The sequence below is a fragment of the Trichomonas vaginalis genome, chromosome IV, assembly GCF_026262505.1.
Source record: "Trichomonas vaginalis G3 chromosome IV, whole genome shotgun sequence".
In the NCBI taxonomy this organism is placed as follows: domain Eukaryota; phylum Parabasalia; order Trichomonadida; family Trichomonadidae; genus Trichomonas; species Trichomonas vaginalis.
Genome location: NC_067206.1, coordinates 32,250,113 through 32,271,590, shown reverse-complemented (window position 1 = coordinate 32,271,590; position 21,478 = coordinate 32,250,113). Strand labels below are relative to the sequence as shown.

The window sequence follows — 21,478 nt, the reverse complement described above, 5'->3', positions numbered from 1 at the left end:
TGATGGGAACCTTGCTTGTTGTAATGAATGGGTCATAAGTGTTAAAAGTATCGAAATCAATGACGTTTTTAGTTTTTCCATCGTCAATGACTAAATCATTGCCTTCAATGGTTAAAGTTGAGTTTTCGTTTACTAGTTCATGTGCTCTTCTTGCTTCATTTGTTTCATACGCATATGCAGCAATAGTCATATTTTAATGAGAATAAAATGTTGTTCTATTTGCAAAGTACAGACCCAAACGAATACGGGACAGTAAAGCTACAAACAAACTTAGGTCTTCAGAATGAAGCGCTTGCTTTCAGAGTTGTTGACTTTAATACTATTGCTTCATTCGTTATAACTGACGAAACAGATTTCATGGAGTTTGAAATAGATGACAAAAGAAGTTTTATAACATTTCCTAACAGAGCAGAGTATAGAATAGATAAAATTGCTGGAGTCATAGATACTCTCATAAATGAAGAAACTATTGACAACATAGATGTCGAACTCTCTTCTGAGGGAACATTGAAGTTCAGTTATGCGAAAGAGTTTAAGATAACACGAATGAGTCATAGAGTTCAATTGCTTCTGGGAGCATACCATATGCAACTACCTTTGAAAAGTGTTGACAAAACGATTGAGATGAAATCTGTTCCATACGTATGTTGTGGTAATTGTTTGTACATTGAGTCTAAAATAGCTAATGTCACAGGTATTTCAGGAGTTAATAGTAAAGGTTCAGTAGAATATAAATCCTTCTGTTATGCAGTCAATTCAATGTTCATTCCAAACGTTCCTGTCATAGCAACTCATTTAGGTAAATGGGTTCGCATTAGTCCTCATAATTTGAAAGACATGCAATTCAGACTTGTTGACTTTCAAGGAGAGCCTGTAGAACTGAAGGCACCAGTGCGAATGACTGTTGAAGTTGACTTTTTAGAAAATATTAAATGCAACAGCTTACAAGAGAACTCAGAGCTAAAAATATAAAGTATGAATGTTATGTATTAGGTCATGAACTTTGGTTGTTGCTGTTTGATGAAACAAATGAATTAGTTATGTCAGTCAAGAGAACAGAAAAATATTGTGTTAGTGAAAACTGCACCAAGTCAATAAGATTAGGTTTGCATTATGAAGATGAGTTCGATACTGTTGAAGAAGTTTGGATAGATATTACAAATTGCTTTAATTTACTAAAACATATTTCAAGCAAAGTTTATATTCTGTTGAAAGTTTTGTATACTCGTTCGAATTTTACTTAAACTCAACTCCTGTAGTTCCTGGTGTTTCAATGATGCGGATGTTACCTATTTTCATGAATAGTGGAGTTTGACCACAGCATTCGATTTCAGGGTCGAGATAGTCAATGACACATTGTTTCCCTGTTATTCGTGAGATAACATTTTCAAGGTCCTCCTTTGTTAGAATTATTTGGTTCTTGCTTATAAGATTTGTCAAAAGCTTCTTATCGTCTTTGAGTAAAAATTGTTTGGTATAACTGAAGAAGGTAATGGTCTACGTTATCTGAAGGATTTGTTTGAACATTTGTGTAAGGGTTGTCGTTGGCTTCTCTTGAAAGAATTTGGTCCAGTGGTGGATACTCTAACTTAACATCTGATGTAGCGTTAGCGTTTGAAGCTGAGTTTAAATTCACGGATTTCAGTTTCTGGTTTCTTTTTCTTTCAAACACTCTGAACTATAGTTCTTTATGACAAATTGTTTGTCGTTCGTGAGTCAAATTTGATGTTGGTTCAATTGGAACATTAACAGCACAGCTAAGATGGATTTGCTTCTCATTTCATATAGAATAAGAACCTTTTATATGTATGAAATGAACAATATACTCGACAAGGGTTTGAATGTAAAGCTAACGAATGAAAATATTGTTGAATTCACTGAGACAGGTGCTGTGTATAAGATGTAGAACTACTGAACAAAAAGAGCTAAGGGAAGAAGCAGGAACATGAACAAAGGGTGGAAGCCTATAAAAATTTATGTCAATGATGGCTCAGGAGTTCAAACATAAAGTATGCAGAAAGTTATAGAGTTTATGCTCTCAAAGGTGAAAAGCCTTCATTAAGAACAGCTATTCTAACGCATATCCTCAAAAGCTAACGGATGGGGAAGTGGATGATATGAATGACAGCAAAAATATTAACAGAAATGGCGACAGAGATGCATGGAATTTGTTTACCATCAGTCAATTGAAGGTTAAACTTTAAAACAATGTTGGTCGTTCCCATGGAATATTTTTGACTTTAATGGTATTAGTCATGATATGAATCTCAAGGTATGAACGAGGAGAGATGAGAGACTTATATGCTTCCCAAATTTCTTCAAAAAGGTAATGTTATACCTGACTGTTTCCAAATGAGTTCAATATCATAGCGTGAGAAACCTTGAAAGATAACGAAGTCAGTTATGAGACGTTTTATGTTTAAAGCTAAAAACCTCCATGTTTGCATAAGTATTGCTACAGTTAAGTGGTAATGTCTGACTTTAGTAATGATGTTAGCTAATGGTGAGTCAGCTTTGACACTAAACCTTTTCCGGCGAAGTCGTCGCAAACGAGCAGAGTGTTTGAAGGATACTTTTTGAAGGGTATTTTGAAAGTTTTGACAGAATGTAGTTTGTAAGTCGTTTCATATCGTAAACTCCTGAGTATTGAACGTAAGTGGTGTTTGTCAATAATTCTTTCCATCTCTTCTGAAGTCTTTGCATTCCTGACTGTATAAATTCAACGATGGCATAATATTCCTCTTACGTCGAATGTAACGTTGAAGAATTCAATGAGTTCACTGTCTGGAACTTTAACGACAGAGGCTTGAACTTTTGACATAAATGTTTTCGCTGTTGAGTCCATAGAGTCTGAAGTTGCTGATATAATGATTTGGTCATAATATGAGTCATTTCCTAAAACGTTCTGTTATGATATATGACGAATGAGGTTAAATGTCTTACCTGAACCCATCTTTCCACAATAGAAATAAACACCATTTGAACAGAACTCATAGTCCTTAACTGAAAGGAAGAATGAGAGAAGAGTTAAGTTTGTCTGTAGTTTCATTCATGTCTTCATCTACGTCATGTATTAAATGCTTCATTTTTCTCCATTAAAATGCAAGTCAGAAATATTCAGAACATAGCACCGAGTCTAACTGACAAGAGTATAAAGATATACTATGAACACGTTATGATGAAACCTACCAAAATTCAAGAAAGTCAGTATACTTATGAATATCCAAGACACTGGGTAGAGTATGTAGGAGGTGAGAAAGCTATTGAAATCAAGACAGGTTCGAAGTATTCCAGCGGAAGAACAATATTATTGAAGAAACTTTAATGTTTTGAGATATAATGATGAAACAAGAAGCAAGATAGTTTCCCTGTTGCTGTGTATGTGAACTTAGATACAGGAGATGACATGAAAGTTTTTAACACAAAGCTTCAAACGGTTTGAAAGAACAACTTATAGCAGAAGGACACCCATTACCTTCAGAAGTTACCATAGCATATAATTTTGAAACAAATGCAATAGATTTTAAAGTCATCTCTGCAAAGAAGTCAGGATTTAACATTTAATGAAGCAGATGTATATTCGAATGAAAACTTCAAAGCTATTGCATGGTTAGATAATGAGATTGCTTTAAGAAAATCTTTAAATTCAGTGACTCAAAGATGTCAATAGATGACCTTCGTGGAATGTTACCATCGACGTTTACAGTAGAAGGTTCAGCAGGATTGCTTACAAGATTGTCAATTGGTGGTATTTGGTCTCGTGAGAACATTGTTATAAAATCCAGTATAAGTGAATTTGCTGAAGAATCTATATTATGTCTTTCAAACTACATGTATTCGCCACCGAAGCATTATAGTATAACAAAACTTTGTCAGTAAGTTTAACATAAGACTTGTCGAACCTTCTTCAATGAAAGATGTTGTGCTACCTAAAGATGGAAAGGATGGACTCATTATTGAGATGATTTTAATTGCATATTAAATGAGCTTGTTCTTGAAGGTCATTCATGATGAAATAACTGTTGTAGAAGATGTTAGCAATTGTTCAGACATTTTGAAGCGAATAGATGAGATAAGAAAAAGTTAGATAGACCGCAAAGCGGTGAGGGCGAAGCCCGTGAGAACGCTTATGTTTCATTGACTTTCTCCAGTAACGAGAACTTTTATGAGATAATATTGAAGAGAGATGATTTTAATATGGTGTAAATGGTAGCTTGGGCAGCTTTAGGCGCAATGGGAACAAAAGCATTAGCATTTGGAGCAAAAGCATTTGGAGCTTATGACGCAGTAAATAAAATGAGTGGAGGAAGGGTTTCGAAGACATTAGATGCAAATAAAGGAAAGATTGGAGGCTGGGTTGCAAAGAAGTTAAGATTAAATAAAATAGGCTCATAAATAAAGCATCCAATTTGGTTGCGACTGAGTCAGAAAATGCTTTAGGAAAGGAGGATGAGTTTGCAAAACACGCAAAAGACTTTAATGACCAGATGAAAGGTGAAACAATGCATTTAAATAGAGTCGATGGAACTAAAGAAAATGTTTCTTCTCCACCAGCGGTTTATCCATACGGGCCTTATGGAATGTATGGAAACCCTTATGAACGACCATTTGACCCATTGACTGGTGGAAGTAATTGGTATCATTACGGCCGAAGAAGAAAGACAGTCAAGTTGGAGACGGACGTAAAGAAAGCAACTAAAAAGAAACCAAGGAAGAGAGTTATAAAGCAATGAATTCAACAGGGTAGAAATGAGGTTAGAAATCGGGTTAGATCTCACCACTTCACCTAAATTTATTTTTGTGCTATGTTTTCATACGTGTGAGGGTGGTGATATCATTTATTTTTTATTTTATTTTTTAAAATTATTTTTATTTTATTTGGATGTAATGACAGAACAAAAGCAACTCATACAAATCAAAACATATAACAAACATACATTTAAACATTTATTCTTCCTTCCTGAGCATAACATGTTCTTTCAAATACATCCGAGACCAGTTGACTTTTCATTGACTGTGTATAAAGATAGAAATAGTTATATCATTAAACCATACGATGACGAAGGTAAGTTATGTAAATTGTACGTTAAGAAGTTAGAGAAAGTTTATGGCTTCAAGTATGACTACAATAGGGTTAACACTGATGATGAAGAATTGAGGAAAATTTATGAGAACATTAGTGAAGTCGTTAGTGAGAACGATAGTGAGAACGTTTATTTTTTACATTAGTGAGTTCGTTAGTGAAGTGAAGTGGGTGGCGGCTTTGTAAATATTTAAGGTTATGTTGGGTAAGGTGGAACGCAGTGCCGCCGTACCCAACATAACCATACTAACTATCATACAACAGTTAGTATATTATTACAATAATACATGGCATAGAACTATAAACATGAAACCAGTGGAAATGAAAAATGATATTTCAAAAGAATGGGAATATATTAGAAAGCAAATGGAAAAGTTAAATGATGTTAAACGTGAACAAATTAATTCGGGGCTCATGAATTTTAAACAAGGAAATAAAGTTTTAATTCATCTCGATTATGGAAAAACTGATAAATCAATGACAAAAAGAAGACGAAGATTTGACACAATAGCTGAATTTGTTAGATATATTAACGGCAATGCATTAGTTGAAGTTGACAAGAAATTAATAGAAATTCCGATTTATTTTATTACTCCATTATATTTAAATAATATTTAATTTTTTTTATTTCGTAAGAAATGAGTGACAACAAAGCAGTCAAGAGTCCAGACAATGAATATAAAAAGAAACTAAACAGAATTAAATCAAAAATATGCTATTACAAAAAGAAGTCGCAATGCGGTGGGGTTGAAAACGATAAAGAGGAAAGAAATAATCGAAAAATTAGAAACTTATCGTTCAATCATTAAACTGAGTGAAGCAAAAATAAAAGAATTTAATAGAATAAATAAATTGATTGGAAGAGATGAATTTAATAAAGATGAATTTTTAAACTCAATCCAAATTTAATTTTTATTCCTCTTTGACAACATCTCTCTTTCCATCATTACTGCATAACCGCATTTTCTCAATTTTAGTGGTTTGTTATTTTTAACATGTTCTTGCATCATTTTTATCATTTCCTCCCTTGTTATGATTCGTGGTAAATTTTGAGCTTGTGGGGTATTCATTTATGATAAAAATAAAAATTTAAATTATGCCGTTCTAAAGTTTGTGATAACATGACATTTTGACAACATCATGGGTTATTCAATAATTAATTATTTTTGAAGAACTGAAGGGGTCACCAGGTCACCAGGTCACCAGGTCATTTAACTTCTCTGAAAAAATGTGACAACATGACATTTTGACAACATCATGGGTTATTCAATAATTAATTATTTTTGAAGAACTGAAGGGGTCACCAGGTCACCAGGTCATTTAACTTCTCTGAAAAAATGTGACAACATGACATTTTGACAACATCATGGGTTATTCAATAATTAATTATTTTTGAAGAACTGAAGGGGTCACCAGGTCACCAGGTCACCAGGTCATTTAACTTCTCTGAAAAAATGTGACAACATGACATTTTGACAACATCATGGTTATTCAATAATTAATTATTTTTGAAGAACTGAAGGGGTCACCAGGTCACCAGGTCATTTAACTTCTCTGAAAAAATGTGACAACATGACATTTTGACAACATCACAGGATTAATGCAAAAATAAATTCAAATCATACTTTATAAAGCTTCATTCACAGGTATTTCATCGTCAGTAAATGATTCCTCATTATCGTTTGGTTCAATTTGTTTATATAATCCTTTCATTTCTTCTTTCAAAACATAATACCATGTTTGTTTACCATCTATTTTTCTTTGTTTCCTTTCACATTTATCCTTAATGCTCATTTGAAAGTTTTTGTCTTTCATGTCTGATGGTTTGCAGAATAGAGCATTTTTACACGTCATACCTGCACATAATTCATCATAATGTGTATTTATCCATTCATCTAAAGGATTTGTTGATAACTCGATTAAATCTTGTTTGGCTTCAGTCATCGGAATGATTCGTACATTAAATGATGAAAGGTCATATTGCATAAAATATGTTAAAAGGTTATCATAAAATTCCTTTGTGCATGAATCCATTAAATTCTTGAAGTAATCAAATTGACCCTTGAATTTACCATTAACTCTTAAAACTACGTATCTTCTGTCTCCAACTTCAATTTTGACAGGGTAGACGTTGTTAGTTACGAAAATGAAGTTTGCAACATTCTGAGCAGTTCTTCTGGGTTGATTCTTTTCATTAATTCTAATCTCATTATCTGTTATAATTGATTTCAAAGCGTTGAAGTTTGCGAGTCTGTCTTCACCTACATTCTTGAGTTCATTAAGTACAAGAAACATTTTATTTTCAACTACTGAGTTGAAATTACCCGTTAGCTCACTTATTTCAGTAATGTTTTTACATGAATAACCAGCGAGAAGTTCAGAAATAATATCTGTAAATCTGTTTTTACCTGTTCCCTGAAGTCCTTTCAAAATAATTGCTGTTTCATTCTTGATTCCAGGATGTTGAATCATTGATGCAATCCAGCTGAGAAGGTATTTATACACTTCATCGTTATTATCACAAATGGCTTCTTTAATGAAATCCATAAACATCTCAATTTTTGAGTAATCAGGCTTTTCGAGAATGTTGTATTTATAACCTTGAAACGTTGAGAAAACATCTGGGGAATCAGATTTAAAGCAAACACCCTTAACGGTTAATGAGGATAATTGATTTAATAGTACATCCCATGCTGTTATTGTTTTACCTTCTTCATTAAATAATTTAATCATTTTAAGTGACTCTTTCATGTTTGATTGAAGAACGAATGATATTTGATTCATTTTGTCGTGTATGTTGTAATCTTTCTGAATGAAATATTTGTTTCCACAATCTACAAAACGAATTACACGTGATAAATCCTCAATTACTTCAGAACTGTTTTTATACTGATGATTTTCAGCCTTGCGTCTAATATCTGTTATCAAAAACGAGTCATCAAGTTTGATATCAAATGTTATTTTTGGCTTACGTAATAAAGGTAAAACATATTCATCATAATATTCCTTTTGATAAAGTTTTAGAATCTTCACCAAAACAAATGGAGAAGTCATTAAATGTGCATATCTATCACGTGCTTTTTCAAAATTACTTTTTGCATTTTCTGTTAAGCTGCAGAAGTTATAAACGTTATCGTATGCTTCATTAATTAAATGATCTGGTAACGAATTAATAGCTTGAAACAGTGTGAATAATGTAACTTCTTTTTCTAAATTCATGTTTCCACCATCATTATGTACTTCAAAATCACAGATGCCATCGACTATGCTCTGGGCAAATTTATCGTCAATGTTTACATCTTTGTTTTCATTCATGATAGTCTTTATTTCTTCGTTCTTCGGTTCAACTCTTACCTTAATATTCAAATCATTTAATATATCGTTTACTGTTCTGGTTAATGTTGAATCATAACTTCCACGAATGAATGAGTATGTATTGATTGGTTCTGTTGCATTCTTTCGAACTCTTGAATCAGCCATAACCACTAAAGAACGTTTTGAATCATCCATAGAAGTCATTATGTCAATATCATAATCATTGCAGGAATAACATTTAATCATTCTGTTCGAAACTGCATAGAAGAAATTAGTGTTGCAATAAATGTGAAGACCTCCTGATGCGGTTTTAACGATAACATCTTTATCCGAAAGTTTTGATAAAATGTCTTTTCTAACTGTTTCTTTAAGTTCATCATTGTACGATTTATTGATATCAACATCTATAATCGTTAAATTTGAAATTTTATTTACTAATAAAGCTGTACCAGTTTTCCTTCCTCTTCCTCCATCATGTTTGAGGTAGTTATGTAAATCAATCATGTTTTCACCAATTCTTTCGTTGAGGGTTTTAGTTTCTGCCACAACTAATTCCGCAACTAATGAATCAATAACTTTTTCATCAGAAACGATAAAGTTGCTGTTGTTGTTTGTTGCTGTCATTTATATAGGAATAAAAAAATAAAAATAATTTTAAAACTAACTTTATTTTTGGACTGCATCAAATTTTCTGTGATGTTGTCAAAATGTCATGTTGTCACATTTTTTCAGAGAAGTTAAATGACCTGGTGACCCCTTCAGTTCTTCAAAAATAAGTCATAACTGCCTTCCTCCTGTGATGTTGTCAAAATGTCATGTTGTCACATTTTTTCAGAGAAGTTAAATGACCTGGTGACCTGGTGACCCCTTCAGTTCTTCAAAAATAAGTCATAACTGCCTTCCTCCTGTGATGTTGTCAAAATGTCATGTTGTCACATTTTTTCAGAGAAGTGAAATGACCTGGTGACCCCTTCAGTTCTTCAAAAATAATTAATTATTGAATAACCTAAATCATTTACTCACAATATTTTTGTACAAAACGACCCCAAGCTTTTAACTTCTTTTCTGTAGTTCATCCATTACTTCATTACCTAATTAATTACAGACATAAAATATATTTAGTTCATTCGGTAAGCCTAAACCCTTTGGGTTAAGTGTGTTCATTGAACTCTATACCATGCGAATACAGTCATAAATGGTGGCATGTATTCTTTACTTTGTCCCGTTGTTTGTGTATATCCTGAAACGAAATGTGTATGGTTTCCTTCTCCCTGAGTGTCACTCCAGTAACAATTTATGGCAAACTTAACGTCGTCTTTAACATCATATCCTTTACCTTTTGTCATTCCTGACCAATCCCAATATCTATGCTTATGCCAACCTGCTTGAGATGTGCTTAAATCTATGTAGTGACTATGTGCAGGTAAATTTTCACCTGAAATCGTTTTACTTCCCCTGTTTCCTTTGAAGAGTTTGCACAATACAAAAACCTGTCAACTATTTGTTCCCATGCACCAACACCAAACATTACTTGAGGACCTCTTGCATCCATAGATGTATAAATAGAACCTACTGGGTTCATTAAATCAAACATATGAGATATTATAGGATTGTCTCTTTTGAACTTAAAATATAGTGTAACTATTTCAGGTTTCTTCTGGTTTGTGTCAGAATATTTTTTATAATATAATCTTATGTTTTCAGGGTAGGTAAAATCTTGACTATAATATTTATTTCTGTCATCTGTATAATAATATACTATTCTCGTTTTTTCTATTGCATTATATCTTTTATATCTATAATAATCTAAATATAATGTTAACTTTTGTTCATCTACATGTGGTGTTCTGACATCATCTCCATAGTCATAATAATATGGTGCTGGAGCTGGGTCAGGCAATGTCATATCTGCCATTTCATAAACTCTTAAATATTTCTTTTGTTCGTCTCCATATAAGTTTAAGTAGCAGTTGTTGTCTAATGGAACTTTAACTTGTGTGCCATCATTCTTTTTATAACTTACATACATTTCATTGTTATTTTTCGGAATGAGTTTCACCGTATACCATTTTTTAAGGAGTGTACAAACTGCCATCTAAAATATTTATTTTCTTCATTGACAGAAAAGTCGCCAACAATAGTTTCAATATTTTTTGTTCCTATCAAACTTTGGTATATTTCGTTAACATATTCCTTATCTGCTTTCTTCTCTAACTCATCGTTAACATATGTTTTATCCGCTTTAAGGTCTAAACATCCTGAAACCCATCCTGTATCAGCTTTAGTTTTTAAAATCTTTGATGTCCATTCATGATACCATTCAACCATTTCTTTAATTTCATTATCTTTTTCATCCACATATTCCTTATCTGTCCTCTTCTTTAACTCACTATCCACATATTCCTTATCTGCTTTCTCCATTATGTCATTTAGGAAACCTTTTATGAATTCCTCATTTAAATTAAATCTTCCAATCTTCAAAACTTTAGGAAATGCATTTAATGCGTAATATCTCTGTTCTTCTGGTGGAATTGATGTTATATCATCCGTTATTCCTTTAATTTTTGAATTCATAAATAAAATTTCTTTTATATTTGATATCACTGCACCACCTTTGCAAACGAATTCGAAATGGTCATTTTTCAATACTATCTCCAAATCTCCATATTTCAACCTTTGCGTTTGTTCTGCCGTCTTTGAATTATATGCATATATGGCGTATGTAATGGTCTGAGGGACCTGGGTGCTTTGTGCCTTAAGTTGTTGTGGTTGCTGTTGTTTAATCATTTATTATGATTTAAAAATAAATATTTAATCCGTTATCTCATCACCTATTTTTTCTATTTGAAATTGCCATAATATTTCATTCATGAATTCTAAATCACAATCAAATAGGTCAGTTACTCTAAATTTAATATTTGATAAATCTTTTGAATGAAGAATAAATGAATTCCCGGATAATTGAAACGGATATGATAAAGAAAATGTGTTTAAGTTGATGGATAAAATGTTTGTATTGATGGGTAAGAGTTAGGGTCTAATGTTTGATGTGAAAATCTCATTGGGGTATTAACTTTATCACATTTGATTAAAATGAAATTGGAAACCAGTGTCAGAATACAAAACATCCCCAACATCTTTTTCAAAATTTAATATCCCCAACAATGAACGAAAATGAGGAGTACAAAATTTAATTTTCAGCGGAAATTTAATAAGGTTATTTATTTCATCAAGTTCAAAAAGTTTATCAGGTTTTGATTTAAAATTTTCTTCATACCATACGATAAATGATTCATTTAAATAACTTAAAATCATGTTAATATCCCATTTCGCTATCACATTATTTATATACATATCATACGTTTTTTCAATGGTCATCTTTAATAAATGATATATAATCTGAAGGGTCTAAAAGAATGGGATTAAATTTACCACTCACAGAAACGAGAGTAACATTATAAATTCCGCTAACTGTTAAATTTAATTCACAACTATTATTCGAAATAAATTTGATAATTGACATTTTTATTACGATTAAAAATATGGTAAAGCGTTATTTTCCAGTGATAAAATAAAACTAGGATAAGATTACCTCAAGAATTCATAAATTCAACGAATAAGAAATTCATTCATGTTATAATTTTAGTGTTTTCAGAAAATATGAGTCGAGTCATATTCATCAACGGTTATATTTCACTTCATTCAAATTTAGTTCAATCAAACCCATATAATGACCATTTCATAAGATTTTCAGATGGTATTAAAATGTAATTGATAGATTAAAATATGAACAGATTGACAATATCGAATTTTTGGAATTTTGGTTTAAATATCCTGATGGAAAAAAGATTGAAGTTAAAGATAAAGCTGATACTATAACAAAAACAATTACAATAACTGATCCAGATAGTGGGGAACAAAAAGAAATAAAACAAACGATAGAAACTGGTGAAAGGTCAATTATTATTGATTATGATTCAAAGGATATTATTCGATAATGTTAATGCTTGAATATTAAATAGGCCTTAACAAAGAATTTTTCAAGTGATATTTTATATTCATCAACTATTTTATTATAAATATCATTATATGTTAAATGAAGTTCAGTTGTTGTTCCGTTCTTTGATATCTTAATTGTGCTAATATCCTTTATAGGATTTATTTTTGCAACTGTTCCGCAGCATGAAACCTCATCATCTATGAAAAATTGAATCTTAACGTCTGAATCTTGAACATCACAAAGAATGGCAATAATGTGAATTAATGATTCATAAGGTAAAATAATTAAACCGGATTGATCAATTAAATTTATTATTGAATCATAATTATTAATTATTATATCACGGTAAATTTTCATTAATTCTGAATTAATGTCTATTTTATATGGCGCATTGCGACTGGAATCGTAGATTCCTGGTTCTCGATGTTTGATGAAAGAGGTGGGGGGTATGTTGGATAAGTGGGAATTTCAACAGGTTCTTTACCGGGTTCAGATAAAATGATTGGGTCTCCATCTTCTTTATTTTCCTCCTCCTTTTTCGGTAAGTCACGAGTTAATAAATTTGGTTGAGTTGCTGACCTTGTTAATTCAGGACTAACATTAACTTTAACATTTTGAATAATTCGTGATTTATCATCATTTACGTTATAACCAACCGTAATCTCTGCTTTTGCGTTAGTGTTCTTTTGACTAGTGAAACGTCTTCTCATTTATAATTGAATAAAAAAAGAAAAATATATTTAAAAGTTTTATTTAGTTGTTACGGTAATATCCCAAGGTTCATCCTTGTTTGCTTATACTTTCTTTGTAACTGCACCAATTATGTTATTGATATTGCTTTGAGTTTCTTCCAGTCTTATTTTATCATTTACAATATCTTTAATCATTTCATTACATGCATTCTTAAAATATCTGATTTTTCTAATTTACGTCTATCACTTTCTTTAATTAAATCAAAGTTATAACCTTGTTGAGAATAAAGTGGTTTCTTTATCAATTCCTTGAACGCTTCTGAAAGTGAAGATGAAGAAATTCTTGCCACTTGAATTGGTTTTAAATTCTGCTTTCATTGCTTCTTTCTGTTCATTGAACACTGGATCGAATAAAGCAACTTTAAAGAATTTCTTAGCTGGAATTTCAGGTCTCAAATTTGCATATTGACCATCAAACTGATTAACATATCGTGGTAATCCATCCGGTCCCTCTTCAACAGCATTTAATTCTTCATTGAAATAAGAATATGGAATAAGATGGTATGAATACATTGGACCATTTTCACCTTCTCCAATGTATTGTTAACAGCTTTTCCATTTTCATCAAATTGCATAGGATAACATTCATTATATGCTTTACGTTTAGGATAATCCGTCATTGTTAATTTATACCCATTTATGACTTTAATATTTCCTTGACCATCAGTAACGAAAACTTCATTTATACCATCAGGCTTTCCATTTGGTCCTGTAATGTCTGCTTCATGTGCTTCCCAATTTGGTCCATGACTTTGGCATATGCTTGAGCTTCTGGTAATGTTAAAACGTTTCTCATTTGTTTAACATCCTTTGAAGACCGGCAACAATGTGGACTAATTCTTTCATTCGTCTGGAACTTTCATAGTTTCTATTATATGCACCCTTTTTTTGTCCCTTGTTTTAATGGAACCTGTAGAAGATTTGCTATTTCTGTCATGTTTAATTATAAATAAAAATAAAAATTAATTATAAAAAGTTAATCAAATTTAATGGAACCTTTATTTAAATCAACTATTATTTTTCCATGTTCACCTAATTGCTGATATTGTGTGCAAAGTTCATTAATGCTCATTGGTAAATTCACTTGATAAAGCATAACGTTCAACTGTTGACGACTAAACCCACTGAAAATGAAAAGTGTTGATAGATTTGATTTAATGTTTGTGCTTAATGCTTTGAAGTATTGAACAGCCATGAAGAATGAACACTGAATGTGTCGACATTGAGTTAATAATTGATTAAAATATGATTTCTCATTAGTTATTAGTTTTGATTTCACGGCATCATCTAGAAAAATTAGTGAATGCAAAAATTCTCTATCAAAATTTGAAATAGAAAGTGTTTCAAATAATTCATCCCTTTGTTTATTAAATTTTATCCTCTAATCCTTGCTTCTTGATTGTATTATATAATTCTTTATACATTAAAAAGTTTTTTAAATAATCTTCTGCTTCTTCTTGTGATAAATAAATAATTGGAATTTTGATTAAATGCTTTAAAGATTCAAATGTATCATCTGAAGGTGAACCTGAACGGTTGATATAAATTAACACATGTGAATGGGGTGAAGTGTTAGCAATAATGATAATTTGTTTTAATATCGTTAATGTTTTACCTTTATTCTGTTTACCAATTGCTGCAGTGATTGAATTTAAGTAATTCAGAATATGGAATTTTCATTAATTTTTCCTTAGATAGAGCATTTCTATTATCACTCAATGCTTCATTAATCATATCATCTATGTAGGTATTATATACATCTGTTAATTCTTCAGAATTGAAATCCATTTAATCAAAAATAAATTTATAATTTTAAACATTTCTATTCATCAATATTTCATCATATGAACTTCTATACTGTGGTGGTGTACCTGTTGAATGATATTTCAAACCTTCATCCGGTGTCCATGTCCAATATGTAGTCCTAGTAAACCAAACCTGAGGAGGATTTGTCACCTTTGAACAGTAAGTGTCATTTTCACCCTGAATGATTGGATAAGCTTTCACTTGTACTGTAACTTGTGAGTTGAAAGTTTCTAATCCATCAAAGAATATACCCGCTCCATCACGTTGAACTGGAATAGTGCATAAGAATGAAGTTTGGTCTTTCCATGTTCTAGCTAATGGCGTGCCATTATCATCATTCAGTGGTCTAGTTAATGAGTCCTCGTATTCTTCCGTGCATTCATTCACTCCATCTAAATCAGAAGCTTGAAGCATACGTGTAAAGAATATGTCGCCCACTGTGGTCATCGCTTGATCGGGGAAGTTTCTGGAATCTATAGTGACCTGAAGACCTCGAAGCATTGGATTTTCTAAAACCGTTCTTTGCATTGCATTCTTCGGAAATGTTAACACAACATCTGTAACATTATGAAGAGCGTATGAGAAATCTGAGCTGATACCTTCAGGAGTGATGCAACCTCCATTTAGTGAACGAACGTCAATATGTTGAGCTGGAATCATGAATGGATCTTCCTTACTGAATAAACGTGGTATTGCTTTAACTGATTCTTCAATTAAACCGTATCCTGGTGTAATGCATTTATCCTCTAAAACTTCCATCTTTGTGCATGAAATAATAACGTCATCAACTGTTGCGTCAGCAGATGTAGCGGCTAAGCTTGTAATTAATTTGGCAGGAAGTCCGATTTGTTGGAATTTGCGATCATATTTATAAACATGATTCATAATCTTTTCATAATTTTCATCAGTTATCTTTTCATAAACGTAATTTTGTAAATCAGCAACTCTTAACGGGTCAACCTGACAAAATACTAAAGTATCCCTGAAAACATAATATTTAAGAATGATATCACCAAATGATTTAGGATAATCATCGAACGCCTGAAATGCTAACAAATCATTTACCGGAATAATCATATCAAAAGTGATATCAACTTCTTCATTTGCTTTCTTGAAAACTTCTGAAGGGTCAATATATTTACCACATACTGAGTTATCATATTTTTGAACATTATTATATAACGAATGAACAAACTTTTTAACTTTCCTTTCTGATTTTGGTTTATATGTTGCAAATGCGAAGATTCACGGGCACAATCCATCTGAAGATAACCAGCATCACCTCTTTCGGTTTCTACTTCTAATTGTTTAAAGCTTTGATTTGATGATTTGTAACCAACGAATAAACGCATGCATTTAAAAGTGGCATCACATGTGAAAGCTTTATTTGAAACTAGAGTTGCTTTAACTTTGCGTTTAATATATGTGTCACCTAATTGGTTCACATCATGAGCTGGATTTGTAATTCTTAAATGAGTTTGTTTATCATCAAAATATGGAGTATCAGAGTCATAGCATGAACTTTCAAGTTCTCTATAATATCTTCTACCATCATTCTTCGCGAATATTTCATTTATCTTTTCGAATGAATGAAACACATTTCCATTAATCGGTTTAGTGTTTGGCACCAAATAGTTAGTCGTCATTTATTATTAAATAAAAAAATCAAAATTAAAAGATGAAAATGAATTTTTAATTTTAATGAAATAATCAACTATGGCTGCAGGTATATTTAAGAAACTGTGGGATAAAGTAAAAAGAGGAGCGCATAAGTTTGGGAAACAATGAAGAAAGGAGCAAATTGGATATTTAAGAATAAAGAAGCAATTAGTGACGTTGCTGAATCAATAACCCAAAAGCTGCCCCAATAGAGAAATATTAAATAAAGGAGAAAAAGTTTATCAAAGACTACAACCGATACTAAGATAAAAATAATATTTATTTATTTTTCCACTATCTACCTCCTATTTTATTAAGTATTCCTTCAGCTATTCCACCAATTGCGTTACCTGCTTGTGCTCCCATTGCCGGATTACCTGCTTTTGTACCTAATACTCCACCTATGATAGTTCCTGCCGTTTTCGCTACTGGTGCCAAAAAGTTTGCAATGGGTTTAATAATCTTTTGATGAACCCAACCCGCAGCTTTCTTAATTCCTTCCCATAATTTTTTAAAGAATCCTGCAGCCATTTCTGATTTAATATTAATTAAAAAATATATTTCATCACTTATATTCTAATTTTTATTTAATGATAAATGAAACCAATTTTAAAAATAAATGAAAGTGAAAATGTTCAACAAAAAATAAACGTTGTTAAACCAATTACTGAAACAAAAATTTTTTCATCTGTTGAAGAATTTAATGACTATTATGCCAATAATAAAAATTATTTGAAGAATTGACAACATGTAAATTGAATAAAATGTTTAAAGTTGATGGATTCAAAATTTCAAAAATAAAAGGGGTGATTAGTTTGAAATCTATTCCTCAATCAAGAATCACCTCATTAATGAAAATTGATGATTTAACAAAAAGAATAGAAATTATTGAAGAGCGAATAAATCAAATTATTGATTTCATAAATCATGACTCGTTGAGCCCGGGTCCTTAAAACCCATCACTGAGTTCAAGGTTATATTCATCAAATATTTCATTATTAAATGCAACTTCTGCTAGTTTATTTATTTTTTCAATACGATCATTTGAAAGTCTATCGTTTAATTTTTTCTGAAGTTTTTCGTTACCAAGTTCTAAAATTTTACATGGATGATATTTAAACCCGTTAAATTCTTTTTCCTCAGTTTTGATCATTAATTTACAAAGAACTTTTGTGGTTGGAATTCGTTTAAACCATTTATCATTAATATTTGTTATAAATTCAATATTCGGAATTAATTCCCAAATTTTTGCATTTTCAATTAATTTATTATCAAATGCAAAAGCAATAGGTTTAATATTAAACTTACCTTTATAATATAAACTTTCTACATAATCATCGAAATAAACATCTACTTGTTTAACATTTTCAAGAATTGGTGAAAGAGCATCCATTAATTGATTGACGGTTACGAATCTTGATCCACTCATTTTCTTACGAATTAAAAAAATAAAAAAATAAATTTAACTTAGTTTTAATTTTACGTAAGAAGTCAATTTTTTAAATCTTGATTTATTCAAAAACGTAAGAATAAAAACCGTAAGAATCATACATTTTTTACTTCATATGTCAAAAAAAATGATACAAAATCGTTCAATATTGTATGAATTCTTACGTTTACAAAAAAAGTCACACAACCCGCATCATATACTACTTTAAAATCTGAATAACCCATGATTTTAATTGAAGAAAATTTTGAGTTAAATCTTTTCCAATATCTAATTTCCAAAATGGTTGGAAAAATTCACATTTTCAAGAATGGGCAAAGGAAAAGGTAAACAAAAGGGGCATGACAAACAAAATCAAGGAAAGCAGAAAGGAAAGAAAGATCAGAAAGAACAGCAGAAAGGAAATAAAAACTCTGGATACATTAGTTCCTGCAAAGAATTTAAATTTATTAATGAAGAAAGAGTTAGAAACTTTTTCAACAATAAAACTTGCATGAAAGCATTATCCTCGAAGAACCCACTATCGAAAAATGAAATTAAAAATCTCAAAAGTATACATCCATTAGTTAATTGGTATAACCCGACTAATCTATCACTTTGCTTAGTTTGTGGTCAAGCATTAGATGAAAAGCACTTTGCAGAGCATATGGAAGACAAGCATGTTTTGCATTATCAATTAATGATCAAACAATTTATTGTACAAAATGCAACAGATACATACCAATCGAAAAAGGAACATTACTAGCCAAATTACTTAACATTGAACAGCCAGAAACGAAGCCAGTCGTCTCTGCAGCACCACTTAAATCCGGATTAATGGCTAGAGGCCTACATAACCTCGGAAACTCATGTTGGATGAATTCCTCGTTGCAATTACTAAGCAGACTACCTCTTCTCCCAGACGAGGTCAATGGTTCAAAGGCTCCTCTCGCTCAAGCCTTTAAATATTTGTCAACAGATCTTAAAAATTCTGGTCACGCGATTAAACCTGGCCAATTCGTTTCTGCCCTTCTTGCAAGGCTTCCTTTCTTATCTGTGACGGAGCAGCAAGATGCATACGAGTTCTTCACTCTATTCTTTGATTCATTACGCGATGAAATGGGCGGAAACGCAAAAGATTTGTCTGGAAATGATATCGAAAATGTAAAGAAAATTGACACGACGACTATTGACAAAAGTGTCAGTTTTATATTAGATAGTGAGATGCGCTGTGAAACATGCAATTCTGTGACTCATATATATCAACGCACGACAGCTATTTCTCTTTGTGTTCCTTATGGAGCATCAACAACATTAGGAGAAGTTTTGGATTCATATTTCAGTGAATCATCATCAGGTGATGACTGGAAATGTGATACATGTGGAAATACAACAAGATGTGCTATTATTCCACATATTGCGACAACTCCACAGTTCTTAATTCTTCATTTGGCAAGGTTTAGATTTGGAAATAATGGTTTCATCAAAAATAACATAAAAGTGGAACTACCTCTTGAAATTTCTCATAATTTAAAAACTAAGGTATCATTTAAAGAAAGAATTACCCCCTTTTCCTTGTTTATTTCTCAAAAAACATCAATCTTTCGCATCAAATTGTCATCAATTGCACAAATAAATATCGAATACCATCAGATCTTAATTTTTCATTATACTCATCATGTAGACACATTTTTTGAAAATGAGTTGATGCAACATAATATATTGTGACTTATCTTCAAAAGATTAGAGGAATCTGTAAAAATGTTTTGAAGATTCATTTAGTGAGAGTTACTATATGATAGATCACATGATTTACATGTATGAGTCATGTGATTGCAACTCATAACACAAATATTTCAATATTTAGTTGTGTATATCGATTTTTTAAAATAAACAAAATCTAGAATCAAATTTTAGCTTAATTGATATTTACAGTAGTTGTGGCTGAAATATTTTCAATTTCAGATTCTTTTATGAATGTTTTAAGGGTCCACTGTAAGGCCAAATAAGGTCTATCGTCGTCCCAAAAATATTGCTCGAGATGGTGTTTTACTAAGGCCCAAAACTTAAAAAAACACAAAAAAATTAACTTTACTCTTTTGAGATCCTTATCAGATCTGCATCAATTTGATGCAGTATCGCAGTTCAAATCTGATTTTTTAATGTAGATGTACTCTAACATCCTTTAAAAAATGCAAAATGATATTAATTAAGCTTTTCATTTCTGTATCATACACGAAACAAAATCGTTCATTATACTAAAATTTATCAAAGTTTGATTAATGAAAAAATAATATCTAAATTTTTACATTGAGTCGTCTATTGATATGGTCAATATTAAATCGTTTAAAAATGGGCATTATCCAGAATAATACCCACTAAAATACACAATTTTTTTTTAAAAAAATTTATCAATTTGTTTTGGTATATCTTTATGATAATGAATAAAATGCTTATTTTTCATAAGTAAATACATAATTTATGCTTAAACACAAAAAATAACACGAAAATTTTTGGCCAACATATCAAAACTAAGGATAATGGTTTGAATATATAAACAATAATACTTTGTCCGGGGAATTAAATTTGTGCTATCCAATTGTCAATTCTTTGAATTTTTTTTAAATGCAAGATATCCCGGCATTAGCCTCAATAAATATATATATTATGCATCATAATATTAGTTTGTAATGGCATTAAAGCGAAATTCCTAATTTCTTCTCAATTAAATTCCTTGAAAAACATTGGAATAAATGATTGGAAATAGGTCAAAAAAATTCCTAATATAAAACTTATACTTAAGATAAAATTAAAATTCGAAAATATCTATTTTTCAAAACACGCATCCAAAAGCGAAAAAATTCGAAAAAATCATGTTCTTATAAAACTCACTGATTTTGCAATTTTTATGAGATTTGAAGTGATAGAATATATTACCATCTTATTGAAACATATGCTTCATTGTTGTATTCACATAATATTAATCAGAACACTAGGAAAAGTGGATTTTCGAAAAATGACGATAACGATTATTTGCAAATCGCCTCTCAATTTTGAGAGACTTTCAATTTTTACAGTGGACCCTTAAGATCATTTAAGTGATTTTAGAAATACATTGAGTATATTTGTAATTCGTTCATATTTTTACCTACGCATAGACTTTCCGATTTATTATTCCATATTTATTTCAAAATCAAATCAAATATCAAATTAATTACAAAATATTTTATTAGTAATGAAATTTAATTTACTGCTAATAATGTTAGCTGGAATTTTGATCAAATCCCATGGATGTGCTGCTTTTGATTATTTCAAATTTAGTTAAATGATAGTTGCTTTCTTTGATAAAGTTTTCGACCGCTAGGGTCATCTGAACAAAAATTCAAATTCTACACCCATAATGTGTACAATTATTGAGTATATAAGAATTTCCGAAA

At 31.1% G+C, this 21,478-nt stretch overlaps 5 protein-coding genes and 3 pseudogenes across 8 annotated transcripts, besides 6 other annotated features; 4 read left to right on the top strand and 4 right to left on the bottom strand.

Moving 5' to 3' along the window:
* Positions 1 to 5,286: part of a mobile genetic element that runs on past the window's edge.
* TVAGG3_0207220 (uncharacterized protein) lies at positions 208 to 972 on the top strand (the record flags this gene model as incomplete). Its single annotated transcript, XM_051226512.1, has 1 exon — positions 208 to 972. One exon carries the CDS (start codon positions 208 to 210, stop codon positions 970 to 972), a length of 765 nt encoding a protein of 254 aa, XP_051111498.1.
* Positions 4,713 to 5,286: a terminal%2Cinverted (terminal inverted repeat of Maverick-1C transposon ID:TVAGG3_0207210).
* Positions 5,287 to 5,449: 163 nt separating this feature from the next.
* TVAGG3_0207200 (uncharacterized protein) lies at positions 5,450 to 5,701 on the top strand (the record flags this gene model as incomplete). Its single annotated transcript, XM_051226511.1, has 1 exon — positions 5,450 to 5,701. One exon carries the CDS (start codon positions 5,450 to 5,452, stop codon positions 5,699 to 5,701), a length of 252 nt encoding a protein of 83 aa, XP_051111497.1.
* Positions 5,702 to 5,721: 20 nt separating this feature from the next.
* On the top strand, positions 5,722 to 5,992 carry TVAGG3_0207190 (annotated as a pseudogene). The gene has a single exon. A coding segment is annotated over exon 1 (271 nt).
* Positions 5,993 to 6,195: 203 nt separating this feature from the next.
* Positions 6,196 to 15,538: a mobile genetic element.
* TVAGG3_0207180 (uncharacterized protein) lies at positions 6,710 to 7,117 on the bottom strand (the record flags this gene model as incomplete). Its single annotated transcript, XM_051226510.1, has 1 exon — positions 6,710 to 7,117. The coding sequence occupies one exon, from the start codon at positions 7,115 to 7,117 to the stop codon at positions 6,710 to 6,712; it is 408 nt and encodes a 135-aa protein (XP_051111496.1).
* Positions 7,780 to 9,022, bottom strand: TVAGG3_0207170 (Prim-pol domain family; the record flags this gene model as incomplete). Its single annotated transcript, XM_051226509.1, has 1 exon — positions 7,780 to 9,022. A coding segment is annotated over one exon (1,243 nt), but the record flags the coding sequence as incomplete, so codon positions are not given.
* Positions 9,586 to 11,185, bottom strand: TVAGG3_0207160 (annotated as a pseudogene). Its single transcript has one exon. A coding segment is annotated over exon 1 (1,600 nt).
* A 1,371-nt stretch (positions 15,539 to 16,909) lies between the features above and the next one.
* Positions 16,910 to 17,146, bottom strand: TVAGG3_0207140 (N-acetylmuramoyl-l-alanine amidase family; the record flags this gene model as incomplete). The annotated part of the gene is made up of 1 exon (XM_001293486.1): positions 16,910 to 17,146. The coding sequence occupies one exon, from the start codon at positions 17,144 to 17,146 to the stop codon at positions 16,910 to 16,912; it is 237 nt and encodes a 78-aa protein (XP_001293487.1).
* A 1,658-nt stretch (positions 17,147 to 18,804) lies between these two features.
* TVAGG3_0207130 lies at positions 18,805 to 19,701 on the top strand (annotated as a pseudogene). Its single transcript has one exon — positions 18,879 to 19,701. A coding segment is annotated over exon 1 (823 nt).
* A 327-nt stretch (positions 19,702 to 20,028) lies between these two features.
* Positions 20,029 to 21,125: a mobile genetic element.
* A 331-nt stretch (positions 21,126 to 21,456) lies between these two features.
* Positions 21,457 to 21,478: part of a mobile genetic element that runs on past the window's edge.
* Positions 21,457 to 21,478: part of a terminal%2Cinverted (terminal inverted repeat of MuDR-2B_TvMULE3 transposon ID:TVAGG3_0207110) that runs on past the window's edge.